The 27,020-nt window shown below is 45.0% G+C and overlaps 1 protein-coding gene across 1 annotated transcript in view; it reads left to right on the forward strand.

Moving 5' to 3' along the window:
* Positions 1–11,447, forward strand: part of LOC135573743 (B-cell receptor CD22-like) — a 57,540-nt gene extending 46,093 nt beyond the window's left edge. The window contains exons 7-8 of the mRNA XM_065023438.1: positions 1,668–1,690; positions 11,217–11,447. Coding sequence (XP_064879510.1) covers positions 1,668–1,690; positions 11,217–11,447 — 254 coding nt within the window. The remainder of the gene's footprint in view (positions 1–1,667; positions 1,691–11,216) is intronic.
* The last annotated feature ends 15,573 nt before the right edge of the window (positions 11,448–27,020 follow it).

Below are 27,020 nucleotides of genomic sequence, written 5' to 3' on the forward strand. Positions count from 1 at the left end.
AAGACACACCTCCGCAAGTAAGACACACCTACATAGGTAAGACACACCTCCACAGGTAAGACACACCTCCGCAAGTAAGACACACCTACATAGGTAAGACACACCTCCACAAGTAAGACACACCTCCATAAGTAAGACACACCTCCACAGGTAAGACACACCTCCACAAGAAAGACACACCTCCATAAGTAAGACACACCTCCATAAGTAAGACACACCTCCACAGGTAAGACAAACCTCCACAAGTAAGACACACCTCCATAGGTAAGACACACCTTCACAAGTAAGACACACCTCCATAGGTAAGACACACCTTCACAAGTAAGACATACCTTCACAAGTAAGACACACTTCCAAATATAAGACACACCTTCACCGGTAAGACACACCTGGGTAGGTAAAGGGTCAGGTGAGAGATAAATAGGGACAGCTCCAACTGTCAGGTCTCTGCCAGGCTGCAACTCTGTGCCACCTCCACAGGTAAGACACACCTGGGTAGGTAAAAGGTCAGGTGAGAGATAAATAGGGACAGCTCCAACTGTCAGGACTCTGCCAGGCTGCAACTCTGTGCCACCTCCACAGGTAAGACACACCTGGGTAGGTAAAGGGTCAGGTGAGAGATAAATAGGGACAGCTCCAACTGTCAGGACTCTGCCAGGCTGCAACTCTGTGCCACCTCCACAGGTAAGACACACCTGGGTAGGTAAAGGGTCAGGTGAGAGATAAATAGGGACAGCTCCAACTGTCAGGACTCTGCCAGGCTGCAACTCTGTGCCACCTCCACAGGTAAGACACACCTGGGTAGGTAAAGGGTCAGGTGAGAGATAAATAGGGACAGCTCCAACTGTCAGGACTCTGCCAGGCTGCAACTCTGTGCCACCTCCACAGGTAAGACACACCTGGGTAGGTAAAGGGTCAGGTGAGAGATAAATAGGGACAGCTCCAACTGTCAGGACTCTGCCAGGCTGCAACTCTGTAGCACATCCACACATAAGAGGAACAGTTAAAACACACCTGGACAGGTGAGAAAGACAGATGGAGCTGAAGTGGAACAGAAACCTCTGAGGAAGGATAGCTTAGACAGTTCCACGTCAACAGGTAACACACCTGGACAGGTAATGAGAGAGAGAGATGGGGACAAGGGAGAAACGCTGAAGAGGAACAGACACCTCTGAGGAAGGATAGCTTAGACAGTTCCACGTCAACAGGTAACACACCTGGACAGGTAATGAGAGAGAGATGGGGACAAGGGAGAAGAGCTGAAGAGGAACAGACACCTCTGAGGAAGGATAGCTTAGACAGTTCCACGTCAACAGGTAACACACCTGGACAGGTAATGAGAGAGAGAGATGGGGACAAGGGAGAAGAGCTGAAGAGGAACAGACACCTCTGAGGAAGGATAGCTTAGACAGTTCCACGTCAACAGGTAACACACCTGGACAGGTAATGAGAGAGAGAGATGGGGACAAGGGAGAAGAGCTGAAGAGGAACAGACACCTCTGAGGAAGGATAGCTTAGACAGTTCCACGTCAACAGGTAACACACCTGGACAGGTCATGAGAGAGAGAGATGGGGACAAGGGAGAAACGCTGAAGAGGAACAGACAGAAACAAGTGAGAGAGAGCTGGTCTCCCGGTCTCTTTCATGTCTCATCCCTCTGACCGTAGGTTACCAGATGCTGTCTCTGTTGGTGGGAGCTGGGGCAGGTGCTGCTGGGATGCTGTTACTGTGCGTCGTAACATGTGTCATTGCCAGGTCAGTCATACATCCCTCATACCGTGAGTGTAAGAACACTGTTCATAACATTATCCTGTTCAGTATTTGGCAGACATCAGTCCAACATAAGTTTGTATTTCAGATTTATTGTAAGTACATGTTTGTGGTTTTGTGGTTATCCAGACATGAATGATATATGGTAAACACAGGAGACTGATCTATGGTTGTAAACACAGGAGACTGATATATGGTGGTAAACACAGGAGACTGATCTATGGTGGTAAACACAGGAGACTGATATATGGTTGTAAACACAGGAGACTGATATATGGTGGTAAACACAGGAGACTGATCTATGGTGGTAAACACAGGAGACTGATATATGGTGGTAAACACAGGAGACTGATCTATGGTGGTAAACACAGGAGACTGATCTATGGTGGTAAACACAGGAGACTGATCTATGGTTGTAAACACAGGAGACTGATCTATGATGGTAAACACAGGAGACTGATCTATGGTTGTAAACACAGGAGACTGATCTATGGTGGTAAACACAGGAGACTGATCTATGGTGGTAAACACAGGAGACTGATCTATGGTTGTAAACACAGGAGACTGATCTATGGTTGTAAACACAGGAGACTGATCTATGGTTGTAAACACAGGAGAATGATCTATGGTGGTAAACACAGGAGACTGATCTATGGTGGTAAACACAGGAGACTGATCTATGGTTGTAAACACAGGAGACTGATCTATGGTGGTAAACACAGGAGACTGATCTATGGTGGTAAACACAGGAGACTGATCTATGGTAAACACAGGAGACTGATCTATGGTGGTAAACACAGGAGACTGATCTATGGTAAACACAGGAGACTGATCTATGGTTGTAAACACAGGAGTCTGATCTATGGTGGTAAACACAGGAGACTGATCTATGGTAAACACAGGAGACTGATCTATGGTTGTAAACACAGGAGACTGATCTATGGTGGTAAACACAGGGGACTGATCTATGGTGGTAAACACAGGAGACTGATCTATGGTTGTAAACACAGGAGACTGATCTATGGTGGTAAACACAGGAGACTGATCTATGGTGGTAAACACAGGAGACTGATCTATGGTTGTAAACACAGGAGACTGATCTATGGTGGTAAACACAGGAGACTGATCTATGGTTGTAAACACAGGAGACTGATCTATGGTTGTAAACACTGGTAAACACAGGAGACTGATCTATGGTTGTAAACACTGGTAAACACAGGAGACTGATCTATGGTTGTAAACACTGGTAAACACAGGAGACTGATCTATGGTGGTAAACACAGGAGACTGATCTATGGTTGTAAACACAGGAGACTGATCTATGGTTGTAAACACAGGAGACTGATCTATAGTGGTAAACACAGGAGACTGATCTATGGTGGTAAACACAGGAGACTGACCTATGGTTGTAAACACAGGAGACTGATCTATGGTGGTAAACACAGGAGACTGATCTATGGTGGTAAACACAGGAGACTGACCTATGGTGGTAAACACAGGAGACTGATCTATGGTTGTAAACACAGGAGACTGATCTATGGTGGTAAACACAGGAGACTGATCTATGGTGGTAAACACAGGAGGCTGATCTATGGTTGTAAACACTGGTAAACACAGGAGACTGATCTATGGTTGTAAACACTGGTAAACACAGGAGACTGATCTATGGTGGTAAACACAGGAGACGGATCTATGGTTGTAAACACAGGAGCCTGATCTATGGTGGTAAACACAGGAGACTGATCTATGGTTGTAAACACAGGAGTCTGATCTATGGTTGTAAACACAGGAGACTGATCTATGGTGGTAAACACAGGAGACTGATCTATGGTTGTAAACACAGGAGACTGATCTATGGTGGTAAACACAGGAGACTGATCTATGGTGGTAAACACAGGAGACTGATCTATGGTTGTAAACACAGGAGACTGATCTATGGTAAACACATGAGACTGATCTATGGTGGTAAACACAGGAGCCTGATCTATGGTGGTAAACACAGGAGACTGATCTATGGTTGTAAACACAGGAGACTGATCTATGGTTGTAAAAACTGGTAAACACAGGAGACTGATCTATGGTTGTAAACACAGGAGACTGATCTATGGTTGTAAACACTGGTAAACACAGGGGACTGATCTATGGTTGTAAACACTGGTAAACACAGGAGACTGATCTATGGTTGTAAACACTGGTAAACACAGGAGACTGATCTATGGTGGTAAACACAGGAGACTGATCTATGGTTGTAAACACAGGAGACTGATCTATGGTAAACACAGGAGACTGATATATGGTAAACACAGGAGACTGATCTATGGTGGTAAACACAGGAGACTGATCTATGGTTGTAAACACAGGAGACTGAGCTATGGTGGTAAACACAGGAGACTGATCTATGGTGGTAAACACAGGAGACTGATCTATGGTTGTAAACACAGGAGACTGATATATGGTTGTAAACACAGGAGATTGATCTATGGTTGTACACACAGGAGACTGATCTATGGTTGTCAACACAGGGGACTGATATATGGTGGTAAACACAGGAGACTGATCTATGGTGGTAAACACAGGAGACTGATCTATGGTAAACACAGGAGACTGATCTATGGTTGTAAACACAGGGGACTGATCTATGGTGGTAAACACAGGAGACTGATCTATGGTGGTAAACACAGGAGACTGATCTATGGTAAACACAGGAGACTGATCTATGGTAAACACAGGAGACTGATCTATGGTGGTAAACACACGAGACTGATCTATGCTAAACACAGGAGACTGATCTATGGTTGTAAACACAGGAGACTGATCTATGGTTGTAAACACAGGAGACTGATCTATGGTTGTCAACACAGGGGACTGATATATGGTGGTAAACACAGGAGACTGATCTATGGTGGTAAACACAGGAGACTGATCTATGGTAAACACAGGAGACTGATCTATGGTTGTAAACACAGGGGACTGATCTATGGTGGTAAACACAGGAGACTGATCTATGGTTGTAAACACAGGAGACTGATCTATGGTTGTAAACACAGGAGACTGATCTATGGTTGTAAACACAGGAGACTGATCTATGGTGGTAAACACAGGAGACTGATCTATGGTTGTAAACACAGGAGACTGATCTATGGTGGTAAACACAGGAGACTGATCTATGGTGGTAAACACAGGAGACTGATCTATGGTTGTAAACACAGGAGACTGATCTATGGTGGTAAACACAGGAGACTGATCTATGGTGGTAAACACAGGAGACTGATCTATGGTGGTAAACACTGGAGACTGATATATGGTGGTAAACACAGGAGACTGATCTATGGTGGTAAACACAGGAGACTGATCTATGGTGGTAAACACAGGAGACTGATCTATGGTGGTAAACACAGGAGACTGATCTATGGTGGTAAACACAGGAGACTGATCTATGGTGGTTGTAAACACAGGAGACTGATCTATGGTAAACACAGGAGACTGATCTATGGTGGTAAACACAGGAGACTGATCTATGGTTGTAAACACTGGTAAACACAGGAGACTGATCTATGGTTGTAAACACAGGAGACTGATCTATGGTGGTAAACACAGGAGACTGATCTATGGTGGTAAACACAGGAGACTGATCTATGGTTGTAAACACAGGAGACTGATCTATGGTTGTAAACACAGGAGACTGATCTATGGTGGTAAACACAGGAGACTGATCTATGGTGGTAAACACAGGAGACTGATCTATGGTTGTACACATAGGAGACTGATATATGGTTGTAAACACAGGAGACTGATCTATGGTGGTAAACACAGGAGACTGATATATGGTTGTACACACAGGAGATTGCATGCCAAGACAACCTGGGATCTGAAACCGGAGGACATAACAGAGCTCATACTAACTGACTGGGTAAGGTTCAGGACACACACACACACACATACACACATACACCCCCCCCCACACACACACACACACCCAAACACACACACACCCTGATATTATTGACTTTGTCTGGTACCTCTTTCAACACAGCCTGATATGATTGACTTTGTCTGGTACCTCTCTCAACACAGCCTGGTCTGATTGACTTTGTCTGGTACCTCTCTCAACACAGCCTGATCTGATTGACTTTGTCTGGTACCTCTCTCAACACAGCCTGATCTGATTGACTTTGTCTGGTACCTCTCTCAACACAGCCTGGTCTGATTGACTTTGTCCGGTACCTCTCTCAACACAGCCTGATCTGATTGACTTTGTCTGGTACCTCTCTCAACACAGCCTGATCTGATTGACTTTGTCTGGTACCTCTCTCAACACAGCCTGATCTGATCTGATTGACTTTGTCTGGTACCTCTCTCAACACAGCCTGATATTATTGACTTTGTGTGGTACCTCTCTCAACACAGCCTGATATTATTGACTTTGTCTGGCTGTAGAAGTACAGTACCTGTATTTGTATATAGTTCCGTAAACTCTCTCACATAGAGGCTGCCTTGGAAGCATAAGGAATCATGGACACCACCCAGGAAATGAACGACGGAGAAACATTAACAGACTTGATGAGAAAAGTGAATCCAACTGCGCATCCCATTATTCTATGTGCTCCGTTTACTGAGTGGTGTCCATCACTGGCTTTGTGCTCCGTTTACTGAGTGGTGTCCATCACTGGCTTTGTGCTCCGTTTACTGAGTGGTGTCCATCACTGGCTTTGTGCTCCGTTTACTGAGTGGTGTCCATCACTGGCTTTGTGCTCCGTTTACTGAGTGGTGTCCATCACCGGCTTTGTGCTCCGTTTACTGAGTGGTGTCCATCACCGGCTTTGTGCTCCGTTTACTGAGTGGTGTCCATCACCGGCTTTGTGCTCCGTTTACTGAGTGGTGTCCATCACTGGCTTTGTGCTCCGTTTACTGAGTGGTGTCCATCACTGGCTTTGTGCTCCGTTTACTGAGTGGTGTCCATCACTGGCTTTGTGCTCCGTTTACTGAGTGGTGTCCATCACTGGCTTTGTGCTCCGTTTACTGAGTGGTGTCCATCACTGGCTTTGTGCTCCGTTTACTGAGTGGTGTCCATCACTGGCTTTGTGCTCCGTTTACTGAGTGGTGTCCATCACTGGCTTTGTGCTCCGTTTACTGAGTGGTGTCCATCACCGGCTTTGTGCTCCGTTTACTGAGTGGTGTCCATCACTGGCTTTGTGCTCCGTTTACTGAGTGGTGTCCATCACCGGCTTTGTGCTCCGTTTACTGAGTGGTGTCCATCACCGGCTTTGTGCTCCGTTTACTGAGTGGTGTCCATCACTGGCTTTGTGCTCCGTTTACTGAGTGGTGTCCATCACTGGCTTTGTGCTCCGTTTACTGAGTGGTGTCCATCACTGGCTTTGTGCTCCGTTTACTGAGTGGTGTCCATCACTGGCTTTGTGCTCCGTTTACTGAGTGGTGTCCATCACTGGCTTTGTGCTCCGTTTACTGAGTGGTGTCCATCACTGGCTTTGTGCTCCGTTTACTGAGTGGTGTCCATCACTGGCTTTGTGCTCCGTTTACTGAGTGGTGTCCATCACTGGCTTTGTGCTCCGTTTACTGAGTGGTGTCCATCACTGGCTTTGTGCTCCGTTTACTGAGTGGTGTCCATCACTGGCTTTGTGCTCCGTTTACTGAGTGGTGTCCATCACTGGCTTTGTGCTCCGTTTACTGAGTGGTGTCCATCACTGGCTTTGTGCTCCGTTTACTGAGTGGTGTCCATCACTGGCTTTGTGCTCCGTTTACTGAGTGGTGTCCATCACTGGCTTTGTGCTCCGTTTACTGAGTGGTGTCCATCACTGGCTTTGTGCTCCGTTTACTGAGTGGTGTCCATCACCGGCTTTGTGCTCCGTTTACTGAGTGGTGTCCATCACCGGCTTTGTGCTCCGTTTACTGAGTGGTGTCCATCACCGGCTTTGTGCTCCGTTTACTGAGTGGTGTCCATCACTGGCTTTGTGCTCCGTTTACTGAGTGGTGTCCATCACCGGCTTTGTGCTCCGTTTACTGAGTGGTGTCCATCACCGGCTTTGTGCTCCGTTTACTGAGTGGTGTCCATCACTGGCTTTGTGCTCCGTTTACTGAGTGGTGTCCATCACTGGCTTTGTGCTCCGTTTACTGAGTGGTGTCCATCACTGGCTTTGTGCTCCGTTTACTGAGTGGTGTCCATCACTGGCTTTGTGCTCCGTTTACTGAGTGGTGTCCATCACCGGCTTTGTGCTCCGTTTACTGAGTGGTGTCCATCACTGGCTTTGTGCTCCGTTTACTGAGTGGTGTCCATCACTGGCTTTGTGCTCCGTTTACTGAGTGGTATCCATCACCGGCTTTGTGCTCCGTTTACTGAGTGGTGTCCATCACTGGCTTTGTGCTCCGTTTACTGAGTGGTGTCCATCAACGGCTTTGTTTTTCAACTCTCTCCCCATCTTATACCAACTCTCTCCCCATCTTATACCAACTCTCTCCCCACCTTATACCAACTCTCTCCCCATCTTATACCAACTCTCTCTCCACCTTATACCAACTCTCTCCACACCTTATACCAAATCTCTCCACACCTTCTACCAAATCTCTCCACACCTTCTACCAACTCTCTCTCCACCTTATAACAACTCTCTCCCCACCTTATACCAACTCTCTCCACCTTATACCAACTCTCTCTCCACCTTATACCAACTCTCTCCACACCTTATATCAAATCTCTCCACACCTTCTACCAAATCTCTCCACACCTTCTACCAACTCTCTCTCCACCTTATACCAACTCTCTCTCCACACCTTATACCAACTCTCTCCACCTTATACTACCTTATACCAACTCTCTCCCCACCTTATACCAAATCTCTCCACACCTTCTACCAACTCTCTCTCCACCTTATACCAACTCTCTCCACACCTTATAGCAACTCTCTCCCCACCTTATACCAACTCTCTCCCCACCTTATACCAACTCTCTCCACCTTATACCAACTCTCTCCCCACCTTATACCAACTCTCTCTCCACACCTTATACCAACGCTCTCCACACCTTATACCAACTCTCTCCACACCTTATACCAACTCTCTCCACACCTTATACCAACTCTCTCCACACCTTATACCAAATCTCTCCACCTTATACCAACTCTCTCTCTCCACCTTATACCAACTCTCTCTCAACCTTATACCAACTCTCTCTCTCCACCTTATACCAACTCTCTCTCCACCTTATACCAACTCTCTCTCCACCTTATACCAACTCTCTCCACACCTTATACCAAATCTCTCCACACCTTATACCAACTCTCTCCACCTTATACCAGCTCTCTCTCCACCTTATACCAACTCTCCCCACCTTATACCAACTCTCTCCACCTTATACCAACTCTCTCCACCTTATACCAACACTCTCTCCACCTTATACCAACTCTCTCTCCACCTTATACCAACTCTCTCCACCTTATACCAACTCTCTCTCCACCTTATACCAACTCTCTCCCCACCTTATACCAACTCTCCACACCTTATACCAACTCTCTCCCTCTCCACACCTTATACCAACTCTCTCCCTCTCCACACCTTATACCAACTCTCCACACCTTATACCAACTCTCTCCCTCTCCACACCTTATACCAACTCTCTCCACACCTTATACCAACTCTCCACACCTTATACCAACTCTCTCTCCACACCTTATACCAACTCTCTCCCCATCTTATACCAACTCTCTCCACCTTATACCAACTCTCTCTCCACCTTATACCAACTCTCTCCCTCTCTCCACCTTATACCAACTCTCCACACCTTATACCAACTCTCTCCACACCTTATACCAACTCTCTCCACACCTTATACCAACTCTCTCCCCACCTTATACCAACTCTCTCTCCACCTTATACCAACTCTCTCTCCACACCTTATACCAACTCTCCACACCTTATACCAACTCTCTCCACACCTTATACCAACTCTCTCCCCACCTTATACCAACTCTCTCCCCACCTTATACCAACTCTCCACACCTTATACCAACTCTCTCCACACCTTATACCAACTCTCCACACCTTATACCAACTCTCTCCCTCTCCGCACCTTATACCAACTCTCTCCACACCTTATACCAACTCTCTCTCCACACCTTATACCAACTCTCTCCACACCTTATACCAACTCTCCACACCTTATACCAACTCTCTCCTCTCCACACCTTATACCAACTCTCCACACCTTATACCAACTCTCTCCCTCTCCACACCTTATACCAACTCTCTCCACACCTTATACCAACTCTCCACACCTTATACCAACTCTCTCCCTCTCCCCACCTTATACCAACTCTCTCCACACCTTATACCAACTCTCTCTCCACACCTTATACCAACTCTCTCTCCACACCTTATACCAACTCTCTCCACACCTTATACCAACTCTCCACACCTTATACCAACTCTCTCCCTCTCCACACCTTATACTAACTCTCTCCACACCTTATACCAACTCTCCACACCTTATACCAACTATCTCCCTCTCCCCACCTTATACCAACTCTCTCCCCACCTTATACCAACTCTCTCCCCACCTTATACCAACTCTCTCCCCACCTTATACCAACTCTCCACACCTTATACCAACTCTCTCCACACCTTATACCAACTCTCCACACCTTATACCAACTCTCTCCCTCTCCCCACCTTATACCAACTCTCTCTCCACACCTTATACCAACTCTCTCCACACCTTATACCAACTCTCCACACCTTATACCAACTCTCTCCCTCTCCACACCTTATACCAACTCTCTCCACACCTTATACCAACTCTCCACACCTTATACCAACTCTCTCCCTCTCCCCACCTTATACCAACTCTCTCCACACCTTATACCAACTCTCTCCCTCTCCACACCTTATACCAACTCTCCACACCTTATACCAACTCTCTCCCTCTCCCCACCTTATACCAACTCTCTCCACACCTTATACCAACTCTCTCTCCACACCTTATACCAACTCTCTCCACACCTTATACCAACTCTCCACACCTTATACCAACTCTCTCCCTCTCCACACCTTATACCAACTCTCTCCACACCTTATACCAACTCTCTCCCCACCTTATACCAACTCTCTCCCTCTCCCCACCTTATACCAACTCTCTCCACACCTTATACCAACTCTCTCTCCACACCTTATACCAACTCTCTCCACACCTTATACCAACTCTCCACACCTTATACCAACTCTCTCCCTCTCCACACCTTATACCAACTCTCTCCCTCTCCCCACCTTATACCAACTCTCTCCACACCTTATACCAACTCTCTCTCCACACCTTATACCAACTCTCTCCCCACCTTATACCAACTCTCTCTCCACACCTTTCTCACCAGCACATAGTGTGTTTAGTTTTTCCATACAGATTGTTTAGTGTGTCTTCTATCTTCTAGACTCTCTCTCAGGAAGAGGACTCTCTGTACGCCAGTGAATCCACACTGACCGGACACCCGCGAGCCAACGGGGCCAATGGGAAAGGGACCAGAGGGGTTAATCCAGACCTCCATGGGCCCCAACCCACAGACCCTCCTGGAGGTCTACACTACAAACCCCCACCCATAGGCCCCCCTAACTGTGATCACGTACCCCTCCAGCACTCCAGCCTGGATACCACCACGACCAGGATAGAGGGGTAGGGAGCGGGGGGGGGGGTGACATCACAGGTGACATCAGGGGTGACATCAGGGGTCAGAGAGGGTGACAGTTTCCAACCAGGTGAACACCTATATGTCAGTTTCCTACCAGGAGAACATCTATATGTCAGTTTCCAACCAGGAGAACATCTATATGTCAGTTTCCAACCAGGAGAAGATCTATATGTCAGTTTCCAACCAGGAGAAGATCTATATGTCAGTTTCCAACCAGGATAACATCTATATGTCAGTTTCCAACCAGGAGAACACCTATATGTCAGTTTCCAACCAGGAGAACATCTATATGTCAGTTTCCAACCAGGAGAACACCTATATGTCAGTTTCCAACCAGGAGAACACCTATATGTCAGTTTCCAACCAGGAGAACATCTGTCACCTTACCTATATTTCAACTGAACAGGACATTTGATTCAGGAAATCTTTTCAATCGCCTGATGTTGTTGTTGTTGATGTTGTTGTTGTTGTTGATGTTGTTGTTGTTGCTCGACTGTGTTGATTTAATTGATGTTAACTCTCAGAGTGAAAAAACCATGGGAGGGGCCCTCATTATTATATTTCCCAGCATGCTTCAGGAATAGAAGTCATTATATTTCCCAGCATGCTTCAGGAATAGAAGTCATTATATTTCCCAGCATGCTTCAGGAATAGAAGTCATTATATTTCCCAGCATGCTTCAGGAATAGAAGTCATTATATTTCCCAGCATGCTTCAGGAATAGAAGTCATTATATTTCCCAGCATGCTTCAGGAATAGAAGTCATTATATTTCCCAGCAGGCTTCAGGAATAGAAGTCATTATATTTCCCAGCAGGCTTCAGGAATAGAAGTCATTATATTTCCCAGCAGGCTTCAGGAATAGAAGTCATTGAATGCAACAACCGTGTCTCTGTCACTAAAAAATACAGTAATGGACGGGCATCTCTCACATTCACTAGAAATGCATTCTGGGAAATTTGCAAATACAGCTTTGCACCCTACAGTGTCAAAACAAAACCCCCAATGTTCAGCGTTTGAAACCTAAACGCCTTGTGCTGACTAAACGTGCTCACCTGTTTTAAAAAGGGTTAAACATGTTCTGGTGTTTACAATCTGTTGTTATGAGCTGAACCCCGTTCAAATTTTTTTAATTTTTTTATTTCACCTTTATTTAACCAGGTAAGCAAGTTGAGAACAAGTTCTCATTTACAATTGCGACCTGGCCAAGATAAAGCAAAGCAGTTCGACACATACAACGACACAGAGTTACACATGGAGTAAAACAAACATACAGTCAATAATACAGTAAAAAAAACAAGTCTATATACAATGTGAGCAAATTAGGTGAGAAGGGGGGTAAAGGCAAAAAAGGCCATGGTGGCAAAGTAAATACAATATAGCAAGTAAAACACTGGAATGGTAGTTTTGCAATGGAAGAATGTGCAAAGTAGAAATAAAAATAATGGGGTGCAAAGGAGCAAAATAAATAAATAAATTAAATACAGTTGGGAAAGAGGTAGTTGTTTGGGCTAAATTATAGGTGGGCTATGTACAGGTGCAGTAATCTGTAAGATGCTCTGACAGTTGGTGCTTAAAGCTAGTGAGGGAGATAAGTGTTTCCAATTTAAGAGATTTTTGTAGTTCGTTCCAGTCGTTGGCAGCAGAGAACTGGAAGGAGAGGCGGCCAAAGAAAGAATTGGTTTTGGGGGTGACTAGAGAGATATACCTGCTGGAGCGTGTGCTACAGGTGGGAGATGCTATGGTGACCAGCGAGCTGAGATAAGGGGGACTTTACCTAGCAGGGTCTTGTAGATGACATGGAGCCAGTGGGTTTGGCGACAGTATGAAGCGAGGGCCAGTCAACGAGAGCGTACAGGTCGCAATGGTGGGTAGTATATGGGGCTTTGGTGACAAAACGGATTGCACTGTGATAGACTGCATCCAATTTGTTGAGTAGGGTATTGGAGGCTATTTTGTAAATGACATCGCCAAAGTCGAGGATTGGTAGGATGGTCAATTTTACAAGGGTATGTTTGGCAGCATGAGTGAAGGATGCTTTGTTGCGAAATAGGAAGCCAATTCTAGATTTAACTTTGGATTGGAGATGTTTGATATGGGTCTGGAAGGAGAGTTTACAGTCTAACCAGACACCTAAGTATTTGTAGTTGTCCACGTATTCTAAGTCAGAGCCGTCCAGAGTAGTGATGTTGGACAGGCGGGTAGGTGCAGGTAGCGATCGGTTGAAGAGCATGCATTTAGTTTTACTTGTATTTAAGAGCAATTGGAGGCCACGGAAGGAGAGTTGTATGGCATTGAAGCTTGCCTGGAGGGTTGTTAACACAGTGTCCAAAGAAGGGCCGGAAGTATACAGAATGGTGTCGTCTCGTAGAGGTGGATCAGAGACTCACCAGCAGCAAGAGCGACCTCATTGATGTATACAGAGAAGAGAGTCGGTCCAAGAATTGAACCCTGTGGCACCCCCATAGAGACTGCCAGAGGTCCGGACAGCAGACCCTCCGATTTGACACACTGAACTCTATCAGAGAAGTAGTTGGTGAACCAGGCGAGGCAATCATTTGAGAAACCAAGGCTGTCGAGTCTGCCGATGAGGATGTGGTGGTTGACAGAGTCGAAAGCCTTGGCCAGATCAATGAATACGGCTGCACAGTAATGTTTCTTATCGATGGCGGTTAAGATATCGTTTAGGACCTTGAGCGTGGCTGAGGTGCACCCATGACTAGCTCTGAAACCAGATTGCATAGCAGAGAAGGTATGGTGAGATTCGAAATGGTCGGTAATCTGTTTGTTGACTTGGCTTTCGAAGACCTTAGAAAGGCATGGTAGGATAGATATAGGTCTGTAGCAGTTTGGGTCAAGAGTGTCCCCCTTTGAAGAGGGGGATGACCGCAGCTGCTTTCCAATCTTTGGGAATCTCAGATGACACGAAAGAGAGGTTGAACAGGCTAGTAATAGGGGTGGCAACAATTTCGGCAGATAATTTTAGAAAGAAAGGGTCCAGATTGTCTAGCCCGGCTGATTTGTAGGGGTCCAGATTTTTCAGCTCTTTCAGAACTTCAGCTGAATGGATTTGGGAGAAGGAGAAATGGGGAAGGCTTGGGCGAGTTGCTGTTGGGGGTGCAGTGCTGTTGACCGGGGTAGGAGTTGCCAGGTGGAAAGCATGGCCAGCCGTAGAAAAATGCTTATTGAAATTCTCAATTATGGTGGATTTATCAGTGGTGACAGTGTTTCCTATCTTCAGTGCAGTGGGCAGATGGGAGGAGGTGTTCTTATTCTCCATGGACTTTACAGTGTCCCAGAACTTTTTAGAGTTAGTGTTGCAGGAAGCAAATTTCTGCTTGAAAAAGCTAGCCTTGGCTTTTCTAACTGCCTGTGTATAACGGTTTCTAGCTTCCCTGAACAGCTGCATATCACGGGGCTGTTCGATGCTAATGCAGAACGCCATAGGATGTTTTTGTGTTGGTTAAGGGCAGTCAGGTCTGGGGAGAACCAAGGGCTATATCTGTTCCTGGTTCTAATTTTCTTGAATGGGGCATGTTTATTTAAGATTGTTAGGAAGGCATTTTTAAAAATATCCAGGCATCCTCTACTGACGGGATGAGATCAATATCCTTCCAGGACACCCCGGCCAGGTCGATTAGAAAGGCCTGCTCGCTGAAGTGTTTCAGGGAGCGTTTTACAGTGATGAGTGGAGGTCATTTGACCGCTGACCCATTACGGATGCAGGCAATGAGGCAGTGATCGCTGAGATCTTGGTTGAAGACAGCAGAGGTGTATTTAGAGGGGAAGTTGGTTAGGATGATATCTATGAGGGTGCCCGTGTTTAAGGCTTTGGGGGGGTACCTGGTAGGTTCATTGATAATTTGTGTGAGATTGAGGGCATCAAGTTTAGATTGTAGGATGGCTTGTTCCAGTTTAGGTCGCCTAGCAGCACGAGCTCTGAAGATAGATGGGGGGCAATCAGTTCACATATGGTGTCCAGAGCACAGCTGGGGGCAGAGGGTGGTCTATAGCAGGCGGCAACGGTGAGAGACTTGTTTTTAGAGAGGTGGATTTTTAAAAGTAGAAGTTCAAATTGTTTGGGTACAGACCTGGATAGTAGGACAGAACTCTGCAGGCTATCTTTGCAGTAGATTGCAACACCGCCCCCTTTGGCAGTTCTATCTTGTCTGAAAATGTTGTAGTTTGGAATTAAAATTTCTGAATTTTTGGTGGTCTTCCTAAGCCAGGATTCAGACACAGCTAGAACATCCGGGTTGGCAGAGTGTGCTAAAGCAGTGAAAAGAACAAACTTAGGGAGGAGGCTTCTAATGTTAACATGCATGAAACCAAGGCTATTACGGTTACAGAAGTCATCAAAGAGAGCGCCTGGGGAATAGGAGTGGAGCTAGGCACTGCAGGGCCTGGATTCACCTCTACATCGCCAGAGGAACATAGGAGGAGAAGAATAAGGGTACGGCTAAAAGCAATAAGAATTGGTCGTCTAGAACGTCTGGAACAGAGAGTAAAAGGAGGTTTCTGGGGCGATAAAATAGCATCAAGGTATAATGTACAGACAAAGGTATGGTAGGATGTGAATACAGTGGAGGTAAACCTAGGTATTGAGTGATGAAGAGAGAGATATTGTCTCTAGAAACATCATTGAAACCAGGAGATGTCATTGCATGTGTGGGTGGTGGAACTAATAAGTTGGATAAGGTATAGTGAGCAGGACTAGAGGCTCTACAGTGAAATAAGCCAATAAACACTAACCAGAACAGCAATGGACAAGACATATTGACATTAAGGAGAGGCATCCTTAGTCGAGTGATGAAAAGGGTCCAGGGAGTGGAGAGGTTGGTTTGGGGGTCACGGCGATTTAGACAGCTAGCCAGGACATCGGTAGCAAGCTAGCATAGGATGGAGGTCTGTTGTTAGCCACCTCTTGCGTTCCGTCAGTAGATTAGTGGAGTTCCGTGTTGTAGAGGGATTAGTCCAAATCACACAACAACAAAAATAAAAACAATAGATATAGTTATAGAGGCCCAAGAAGAAACATAATAATAATAAAAATAAATAAATTGTCCGATTGTCTATTCTGAGAGCAGCCGGTAAGACAGCTAACGGTTAGCAGGCCGCAGATGGGCGTTCAGGTAACGTCGCGACGGAGGAGCCAGCCGGATCTCCTTCGGGTAGATAATGTCGGCAGTCCAGTTGTGAAGGCCCGGTGGGGCTCCGCGTAGGCAGTAAAACGGGTCCGGATAGGTGACTGCAGCCCAGGAGTGATTGACGGAGCTCAGGAGTGATTGACGGAGCTGGCTAGCTCCGGAGTAATTGATGTTTGCTCCGGAATCGACGAAAGCAGATAGACACACGGATAGCAGCCAGCTAGCTGTGAGATCCGGGAGTGAATGTCCAGAGAGCAGTTGAAATCCAGGGACATGGAGAGAAAAATCGGTCCGGTATGTTCCGTTCGAGCCGCTGCGCATCGTACAAAACTGGCGATAGATTTTCGAGTTAAAGGATAGCTGATGACCACAAACCGTGGTTAGCTGAATACTAACGAGTTGCCAGTAAAGAAGCTAACTAGCTTCTGATTAGCTTCTGGCTAGCTCCTGGCTAGCTTCTGGCTAGCTTCTTGGAGTTTCTGGCTAGCTTCTGGCTAGCTTCTTGGAGGATTGCAGATTTGAGGTAAATAATACGTATTTATACATATCAATTGGTGAGGCAGGTTGCAGGAGAGTGAAGTCAAATGTTATTGGTCACATGGTTAGCAGATGTTATTGGTCACATGGTTAGCAGATGTTATTGGTCACATAGACATGGTTAGCAGATGTTATTGGTCACATACACATGGTTAGCAGATGTTATGGGTCACATACACATGGTTAGCAGATGTTATTGGTCACATAGACATGGTTAGCAGATGTTATTGGTCACATAGACATGGTTAGCAGATGTTATTGGTCACATACACATGGTTAGCAGATGTTATTGGTCACATAGACATGGTTAGCAGATGTTATTGGTCACATAGACATGGTTAGCAGATGTTGTTGGTCACATAGACATGGTTAGCAGATGTTATTGGTCACATAGACATGGTTAGCAGATGTTATTGGTCACATACACATGGTTAGCAGATGTTATTGGTCACATAGACATGGTTAGCAGATGTTATTGGTCACATACACATGGTTAGCAGATGTTGTTGGTCACGTACACATGGTTAGCAGATGTTATTGGTCACATGGTTAGCAGATGTTATTGGTCACATAGACATGGTTAGCAGATGTTATTGGTCACATACACATGGTTAGCAGATGTTAATGGTCACATAGACATGGTTAGCAGATGTTAATGGTCACATGGTTAGCAGATGTTATTGGTCACATGGTTAGCAGATGTTATTGGTCACATGGTTAGCAGATGTTATTGGTCACATACACATGGTTAGCAGATGTTATTGGTCACATAGACATGGTTAGCAGATGTTATTGGTCACATACACATGGTTAGCAGATGTTGTTGGTCACGTACACATGGTTAGCAGATGTTATTGGTCACATGGTTAGCAGATGTTATTGGTCACATAGACATGGTTAGCAGATGTTATTGGTCACATACACATGGTTAGCAGATGTTAATGGTCACATAGACATGGTTAGCAGATGTTAATGGTCACATGGTTAGCAGATGTTATTGGTCACATGGTTAGCAGATGTTATTGGTCACATGGTTAGCAGATGTTATTGGTCACATACACATGGTTAGCAGATGTTATTGGTCACATAGACATGGTTAGCAGATGTTATTGGTCACATAGACATGGTTAGCAGATGTTATTGGTCACATGGTTAGCAGATGTTATTGGTCACATGGTTAGCAGATGTTATTGGTCACATACACATGGTTAGCAGATGTTATTGGTCACATAGACATGGTTAGCAGATGTTTTTGGTCACATAGACATGGTTAGCAGATGTTATTGGTCACATAGACATGGTTAGCAGATGTTATTGGTCACATACACATGGTTAGCAGATGTTTTTGGTCACATACACATGGTTAGCAGATGTTATTGGTCACATACACATGGTTAGCAGATGTTTTTGGTCACGTAGACATGGTTAGCAGATGTTATGGGTCACATAGACATGGTTAGCAGATGTTTTTGGTCACATAGACATGGTTAGCAGATGTTATTGGTCACATGGTTAGCAGATGTTATTGGTCACATACACATGGTTAGCAGATGTTTTTGGTCACATAGACATGGTTAGCAGATGTTATTGGTCACATAGACATGGTTAGCTGATGTTATTGGTCACATACACATGGTTAGCAGATGTTATTGGTCACATAGACATGGTTAGCAGATGTTAATGGTCACATACACATGGTTAGCAGATGTTATTGGTCACATAGACATGGTTAGCAGATGTTTTTGGTCACATAGACATGGTTAGCAGATGTTATTGGTCACATGGTTAGCAGATGTTATTGGTCACATGGTTAGCAGATGTTAATGGTCACATGGTTAGCAGATGTTAATGGTCACATGGTTAGCAGATGTTAATGGTCACATGGTTAGCAGATGTTATTGGTCACATGGTTAGCAGATGTTAATGGTCACATGGTTAGCAGATGTTATTGGTCACATGGTTAGCAGATGTTAATGGTCACATGGTTAGCAGATGTTAATGGTCACATGGTTAGCAGATGTTAATGTGAGTGTAGTGACATGGTTCTAGTTCCGACAGTGCAGTAATATCTAACAGGTAATATCTAACAATTCCCCAACAACCACCTAATACACACACATCTAAAGGGGTGAATGAGAATATGTACACATAAGTATATGGATGAGTGATGGTACAGAACGGCATAGGCAAGATGCAGTAGATGGTATAAAATACAGTATATACATATGAGATGAGTAATGCAATATATGTAAACGTTATTAAAGTGACCAGTGATCCATTTATTAAAGTGTCCAGTGATTGGGTCTCAGCGTAGGCAGCAGCCTCTCTGAGTTAGTGATGGCTGTTTAACAGTCTGATGGCCTTGAGATAGAAGCTGTTTTTTTCAGTCTCTCGGTCCCAGCCTTGATGCACCTGTACTGACCTCGCCTAGTGGATGATAGCGGGGTGAACAGGCAGTGGCTCGGGTGGTTGTTGTCCTTGATTATCTTTTTGGCCTTCTTGTGACATCGGGTGGTGTAGGTGTCCTGGAGGGCAGGTAGTTTGCCCCCGGTGATGCATTGTGCAGACCTCACTACCCTCTGGAGAGCCTTGTGGTTGCGGGTACCAGGCGGTGATACAGCCCGACAGGATGCTCTCGATTGTGCATCTGTAAAAGTTTGTCAGGGTTTTGGGTGACAAGCCACATTTCTTCTGCCTCCTGAAGTTGAAGAGGCACTGTTACGCCTTCTTCACCACACTGTCTGTGTGGGTGGACCATTTCAGTTTGTCTGTAATGTGTACGCCAAGGGAACTTTCCACCTTCTCCTTCTCCGCTGCTGTCCCTTCGATGTGGATAGGGGGGTGCATGTGAACATTGTTGTTATGATTTAAACCCTGTTGTTATGATCTAAACCCTGTTGTTGTGATTTAAACCCTGTTGTTATGATTTAAACCCTGTTGTTATGATTTAAACCCTGTTGTTCTGATCTAAACACTGTTGTTATGATTTAAACCCTGTTGTTATGATCTAAACCCTGTTGTTATGATTTAAACCCTGTTGTTGTGATTTAAACCCTGTTGTTGTGATTTAAACCCTGTTGTTCTGATTTAAACCCTGTTGTTATGATTTAAACCCTGTTGTTGTGATTTAAACCCTGTTGTTATGATTTAAACCCTGTTGTTGTGATTTAAACCCTGTTGTTATGATTTAAACCCTGTTGTTGTGATTTAAACCCTGTTGTTATGATTTAAACCCTGTTGTTATGATTTAAACACTGTGACATGTTTTTGTTGAACTTCTAAATGCCTTGAAGAGTTTAAAAAGTGTTCCAGAAGAGTGTTTAGCTATCTGTTCAGATCATAAACAGTGTAGAGAGTATGGGACTGTGGGTTAGTAGGGAGGGGGACAAAGGAGGGAAGGGGAGACAAGGAGGAGGGGGGAGATGGGGGAGAGAGAAGGGGGAGAGAGGCCAGCATCAAAGGACAACAGCCAGAGGAGGAAGAGGCGGATTCGGAGCTTGGGAATTGTGTCTTAACGTCCTAGTAAGACAAAAGCCGGAGTGAGAATGAATGCCGTGGTTGGGTCAGGAACTGGCAGGGAGGGTGGGGTTAACGCAGGACAAGCAGGAAAGGAATGGCAACAAAAGACTCTAGAACCTGGACCAATAGAATGCTATCTGACTGGATGATTGTCTCCAGGAGCCCAGGAGGGACACAATGGAGACTTTGTTTTGTTTTGGTTTCTGTGATATGTAACACTGTATTTATAAACTCTGGAATTATTTTTTAAAAAAAACAATGTTGAATAAAATCCCAATAAGTTTATAATAGAGATTGTGGCCCAGGATATGACACAGTGGGTGGAGACAGAGGAATAACGTTTATCCAATACTCAACACAGTGGGTGGAGACAGAGGAATAACGTTTATCCAATACTCAACACAGTGGGTGGAGACAGAGGAATAACGTTTATCCAATACTCAACACAGTGGGTGGAGACAGAGGAATAACGTTTATCCAATACTCAACACAGTGGGTGGAGACAGAGGAATAACCTTTATCCAATACTCAACACAGTGGGTGGAGACAGAGGAACTCAAACGTGGGTGGAGACAGAGGAATAACCAATACTCAACACAGTGGGTGGAGACAGAGGAATAACGTTTATCCAATACTCAACACAGTGGGTGGAGACAGAGGAATAACGTTTATCCAATACTCAACACAGTGGGTGGAGACAGAGGAATAACGTTTATCCAATACTCAACACAGTGGGTGGAGACAGAGGAATAACCTTTATCCAATACTCAACACAGTGGGTGGAGACAGAGGAATAACCTTTATCCAATACTCAACACAGTGGGTGGAGACAGAGGAATAACCTTTATCCAATACTCAACACAGTGGGTGGAGACAGAGGAATAACCTTTATCCAATACTCAACACAGTGGAGACAGAGGGGTGGAGACAGAGGAATAACCTTTATCCAATACTCAACACAGTGGGTGGAGACAGAGGAATAACCTTTATCCAATACTCAACACAGTGGGTGGAGACAGAGGAATAACCTTTATCCAATACTCAACACAGTGGGTGGAGACAGAGGAATAACCTTTATCCAATACTCAACACAGTGGGTGGAGACAGAGGAATAACCTTTATCCAATACTCAACACAGTGGGTGGAGACAGAGGAATAACCTTTATCCAATACTCAACACAGTGGGTGGAGACAGAGGAATAACCTTTATCCAATACTCAACACAGTGGGTGGAGACAGAGGAATAACGTTTATCCAATACTCAACACAGTGGGTGGAGACAGAGGAATAACGTTTATCCAATACTCAACACAGTGGGTGGAGACAGAGGAATAACGTTTATCCAATACTCAACACAGTGGGTGGAGACAGAGGAATAACCTTTATCCAATACTCAACACAGTGGGTGGAGACAGAGGAATAACGTTTATCCAATACTCAACACAGTGGGTGGAGACAGAGGAATAACCTTTATCCAATACTCAACACAGTGGGTGGAGACAGAGGAATAACGTTTATCCAATACTCAACACAGTGGGTGGAGACAGAGGAATAACCTTTATCCAATACTCAACACAGTGGGTGGAGACAGAGGAATAACGTTTATCCAATACTCAACACAGTGGGTGGAGACAGAGGAATAACGTTTATCCAATACTCAACACAGTGGGTGGAGACAGAGGAATAACGTTTATCCAATACTCAACACAGTGGGTGGAGACAGAGGAATAACCTTTATCCAATACTCAACACAGTGGGTGGAGACAGAGGAATAACCTTTATCCAATACTCAACACAGTGGGTGGAGACAGAGGAATAACCTTTATCCAATACTCAACACAGTGGGTGGAGACAGAGGAATAACCTTTATCCAATACTCAACACAGTGGGTGGAGACAGAGGAATAACCTTTATCAACACAGTGGGTGAATAACCTTTATCAATACTCAACACAGTGGTGGAGACAGAGGAATAACTCAACACAGTGGGTGGAGACAGAGGAATAACCTTTATCCAATACTCAACACAGTGGGTGGAGACAGAGGAATAACCTTTATCCAATACTCAACACAGTGGGTGGAGACAGAGGAATAACCTTTATCCAATACTCAACACAGTGGGTGGAGACAGAGGAATAACCTTTATCCAATACTCAACACAGTGGGTGGAGACAGAGGAATAACCTTTATCCAATACTCAACACAGTGGGTGGAGACAGAGGAATAACCTTTATCCAATACTCAACACAGTGGGTGGAGACAGAGGAATAACCTTTATCCAATACTCAACACAGTGGGTGGAGACAGAGGAATAACGTTTATCCAATACTCAACACAGTGGGTGGAGACAGAGGAATAACGTTTATCCAATACTCAACACAGTGGGTGGAGACAGAGGAATAACGTTTATCCAATACTCAACACAGTGGGTGGAGACAGAGGAATAACCTTTATCCAATACTCAACACAGTGGGTGGAGACAGAGGAATAACGTTTATCCAATACTCAACACAGTGGGTGGAGACAGAGGAATAACCTTTATCCAATACTCAACACAGTGGGTGGAGACAGAGGAATAACGTTTATCCAATACTCAACACAGTGGGTGGAGACAGAGGAATAACGTTTATCCAATACTCAACACAGTGGGTGGAGACAGAGGAATAACGTTTATCCAATACTCAACACGAATAACGTTTATCCAATACTCAACACAGTGGGTGGAGACAGAGGAATAACGTTTATCCAATACTCAACACAGTGGGTGGAGACAGAGGAATAACGTTTATCCAATACTCAACACAGTGGGTGGAGACAGAGGAATAACCTTTATCCAATACTCAACACAGTGGGTGGAGACAGAGGAATAACCTTTATCCAATACTCAACACAGTGGGTGGAGACAGAGGAATAACCTTTATCCAATACTCAACACAGTGGTGGAGACAGAGGAATGGAGACAGAGGAATAACCTTTATCCAATACTCAACACAGTGGGTGGAGACAGAGGAATAACCTTTATCCAATACTCAACACAGTGGGTGGAGACAGAGGAATAACCTTTATCCAATACTCAACACAGTGGGTGGAGACAGAGGAATAACCTTTATCCAATACTCAACACAGTGGGTGGAGACAGAGGAATAACCTTTATCCAATACTCAACACAGTGGGTGGAGACAGAGGAATAACCTTTATCCAATACTCAACACAGTGGGTGGAGACAGAGGAATAACGTTTATCCAATACTCAACACAGTGGGTGGAGACAGAGGAATAACGTTTATCCAATACTCAACACAGTGGGTGGAGACAGAGGAATAACGTTTATCCAATACTCAACACAGTGGGTGGAGACAGAGGAATAACCTTTATCCAATACTCAACACAGTGGGTGGAGACAGAGGAATAACGTTTATCCAATACTCAACACAGTGGGTGGAGACAGAGGAATAACCTTTATCCAATACTCAACACAGTGGGTGGAGACAGAGGAATAACGTTTATCCAATACTCAACACAGTGGGTGGAGACAGAGGAATAACCTTTATCAATACTCAACACAGTGGGTGGAGACCAATACGTTTATCCAATACTCAACACAGTGGGTGGAGACAGAGGAATAACCTTTATCCAATACTCAACACAGTGGGTGGAGACAGAGGAATAACCTTTATCCAATACTCAACACAGTGGGTGGAGACAGAGGAATAACCTTTATCCAATACTCAACACAGTGGGTGGAGACAGAGGAATAACCTTTATCCAATACTCAACACAGTGGGTGGAGACAGAGGAATAACCTTTATCCAATACTCAACACAGTGGGTGGAGACAGAGGAATAACCTTTATCCAATACTCAACACAGTGGGTGGAGACAGAGGAATAACCTTTATCCAATACTCAACACAGTGGGTGGAGACAGAGGAATAACCTTTATCCAATACTCAACACAGTGGGTGGAGACAGAGGAATAACCTTTATCCAATACTCAACACAGTGGGTGGAGACAGAGGAATAACCTTTATCCAATACTCAACACAGTGGGTGGAGACAGAGGAATAACCTTTATCCAATACTCAACACAGTGGGTGGAGACAGAGGAATAACCTTTATCCAATACTCAACACAGTGGGTGGAGACAGAGGAATAACCTTTATCCAATACTCAACACAGTGGGTGGAGACAGAGGAATAACGTTTATCCAATACTCAACACAGTGGGTGGAGACAGAGGAATAACGTTTATCCAATACTCAACACAGTGGGTGGAGACAGAGGAATAACCTTTATCCAATACTCAACACAGTGGGTGGAGACAGAGGAATAACGTTTATCCAATACTCAACACAGTGGGTGGAGACAGAGGAATAACGTTTATCCAATACTCAACACAGTGGGTGGAGACAGAGGAATAACGTTTATCCAATACTCAACACAGTGGGTGGAGACAGAGGAATAACGTTTATCCAATACTCAACACAGTGGGTGGAGACAGAGGAATAACGTTTATCCAATACTCAACACAGTGGGTGGAGACAGAGGAATAACGTTTATCCAATACTCAACACAGTGGGTGGAGACAGAGGAATAACCTTTATCCAATACTCAACACAGTGGGTGGAGACAGAGGAATAACCTTTATCCAATACTCAACACAGTGGGTGGAGACAGAGGAATAACGTTTATCCAATACTCAACACAGTGGGTGGAGACAGAGGAATAACGTTTATCCAATACTCAAACATTATTTTTGCCTTGCTACCCAAACACCTTGTTCCGGGCCAAAAGCTACAGAATGAGTCGGGATCTGAGTACCTAACCGATGATTTCAAGAATGTAAATGGGGTGGCAGGTACACTAGCGGTTAAGAGCATTTGACCAGTAACCAAAAGGTTGCTGGTTTGAATATCAGAGCCGACTAGGTGAACAATATTGGGCAAGGCACTTAATCCTGATTGCTAATATAAAATTATTCAGCTTGGTTCGTCAGGTAAACCCTATCCACTGCCAAGGCAGCAGCTACTCTTCCTGGGGTTTATTATGGATCCCCATTAGTTCCTGTCAAGGCAACAGCTACTCTTCCTGGGGTTTATTATGGATCCCCATTAGTTCCTGCCAAGGCAGCAGCTACTCTTCCTGGGGTTTATTATGGATCCCCATTAGTTCCTGCCAAGGCAGCAGCTACTCTTCCTGGGGTTTATTATGGATCCCCATTAGTTCCTGTCAAGGCAGCAGCTACTCTTCCTGGGGTTTATTATGGATCCCCATTAGTTCCTGTCAAGGCAACAGCTACTCTTCCTGGGGTTTATTATGGATCCCCATTAGTTCCTGTCAAGGCAGCAGCTACTCTTCCTGGGGTTTATTATGGATCCCCATTAGTTCCTGCCAAGGCAGCAGCTACTCTTCCTGGTGTTTATTAGGGATCCCCATTAGTTCCTGTCAAGGCAACAGCTACTCTTCCTGGGGTTTATTATGGATCCCCATTAGTTTCTGCCTGGGCAGCAGCTACTCTTCCTGGGGGTTATTATGGATCCCCATTAGTTTCTGCCTGGGCAGCAGCTACTCTTCCTGGGGTTTATTATGGATCCCCATTAGTTCCTGTCAAGGCAGCAGCTACTCTTCCTGGGGTTTATTATGGATCCCCATTAGTTCCTGCCAAGGCAGCAGCTACTCTTCCTGGGGTTTATTATGGATCCCCATTAGTTCCTGCCAAGGCAGCAGCTACTCTTCCTGGGGTTTATTATGGATCCCCATTAGTTCCTGTCAAGGCAGCAGCTACTCCTCCTGGGGTTTATTATGGATCCCCATTAGTTCCTGCCTGGGCAGCAGCTACTCTTCCTGGTGTTTATTATGGATCGCCATTAGTTCCTGTCAAGGCAGCAGCTACTCTTCCTGGGGTTTATTATGGATACCCATTAGTTCCTGTCAAGGCAGCAGCTACTCTTCCTGGGGTTTATTATGGATCCCCATTAGTTCCTGCCAAGGCAGCAGCTACTCTTCCTGGGGGTTATTATGGATCCCCATTAGTTCCTGCCTGGGCAGCAGCTACTCTTCCTGGTGTTTATTATGGATCGCCATTAGTTCCTGTCAAGGCAGCAGCTACTCTTCCTGGGGTTTATTATGGATCCCCATTAGTTCCTGTCAAGGCAGCAGCTACTCTTCCTGGGGTTTATTATGGATCCCCATTAGTTCCTGCCAAGGCAGCAGCTACTCTTCCTGGGGTTTATTATGGATCCCCATTAGTTCCTGTCAAGGCAACAGCTACTCTTCCTGGGGTTTATTATGGATCCCCATTAGTTCCTGCCTGGGCAGCAGCTACTCTTCCTGGGGTTTATTATGGATCCCCATTAGTTCCTGC

The sequence above is a fragment of the Oncorhynchus nerka genome, linkage group LG10 (assembly GCF_034236695.1).
Source record: "Oncorhynchus nerka isolate Pitt River linkage group LG10, Oner_Uvic_2.0, whole genome shotgun sequence".
Lineage (NCBI taxonomy): Eukaryota > Metazoa > Chordata > Actinopteri > Salmoniformes > Salmonidae > Oncorhynchus > Oncorhynchus nerka.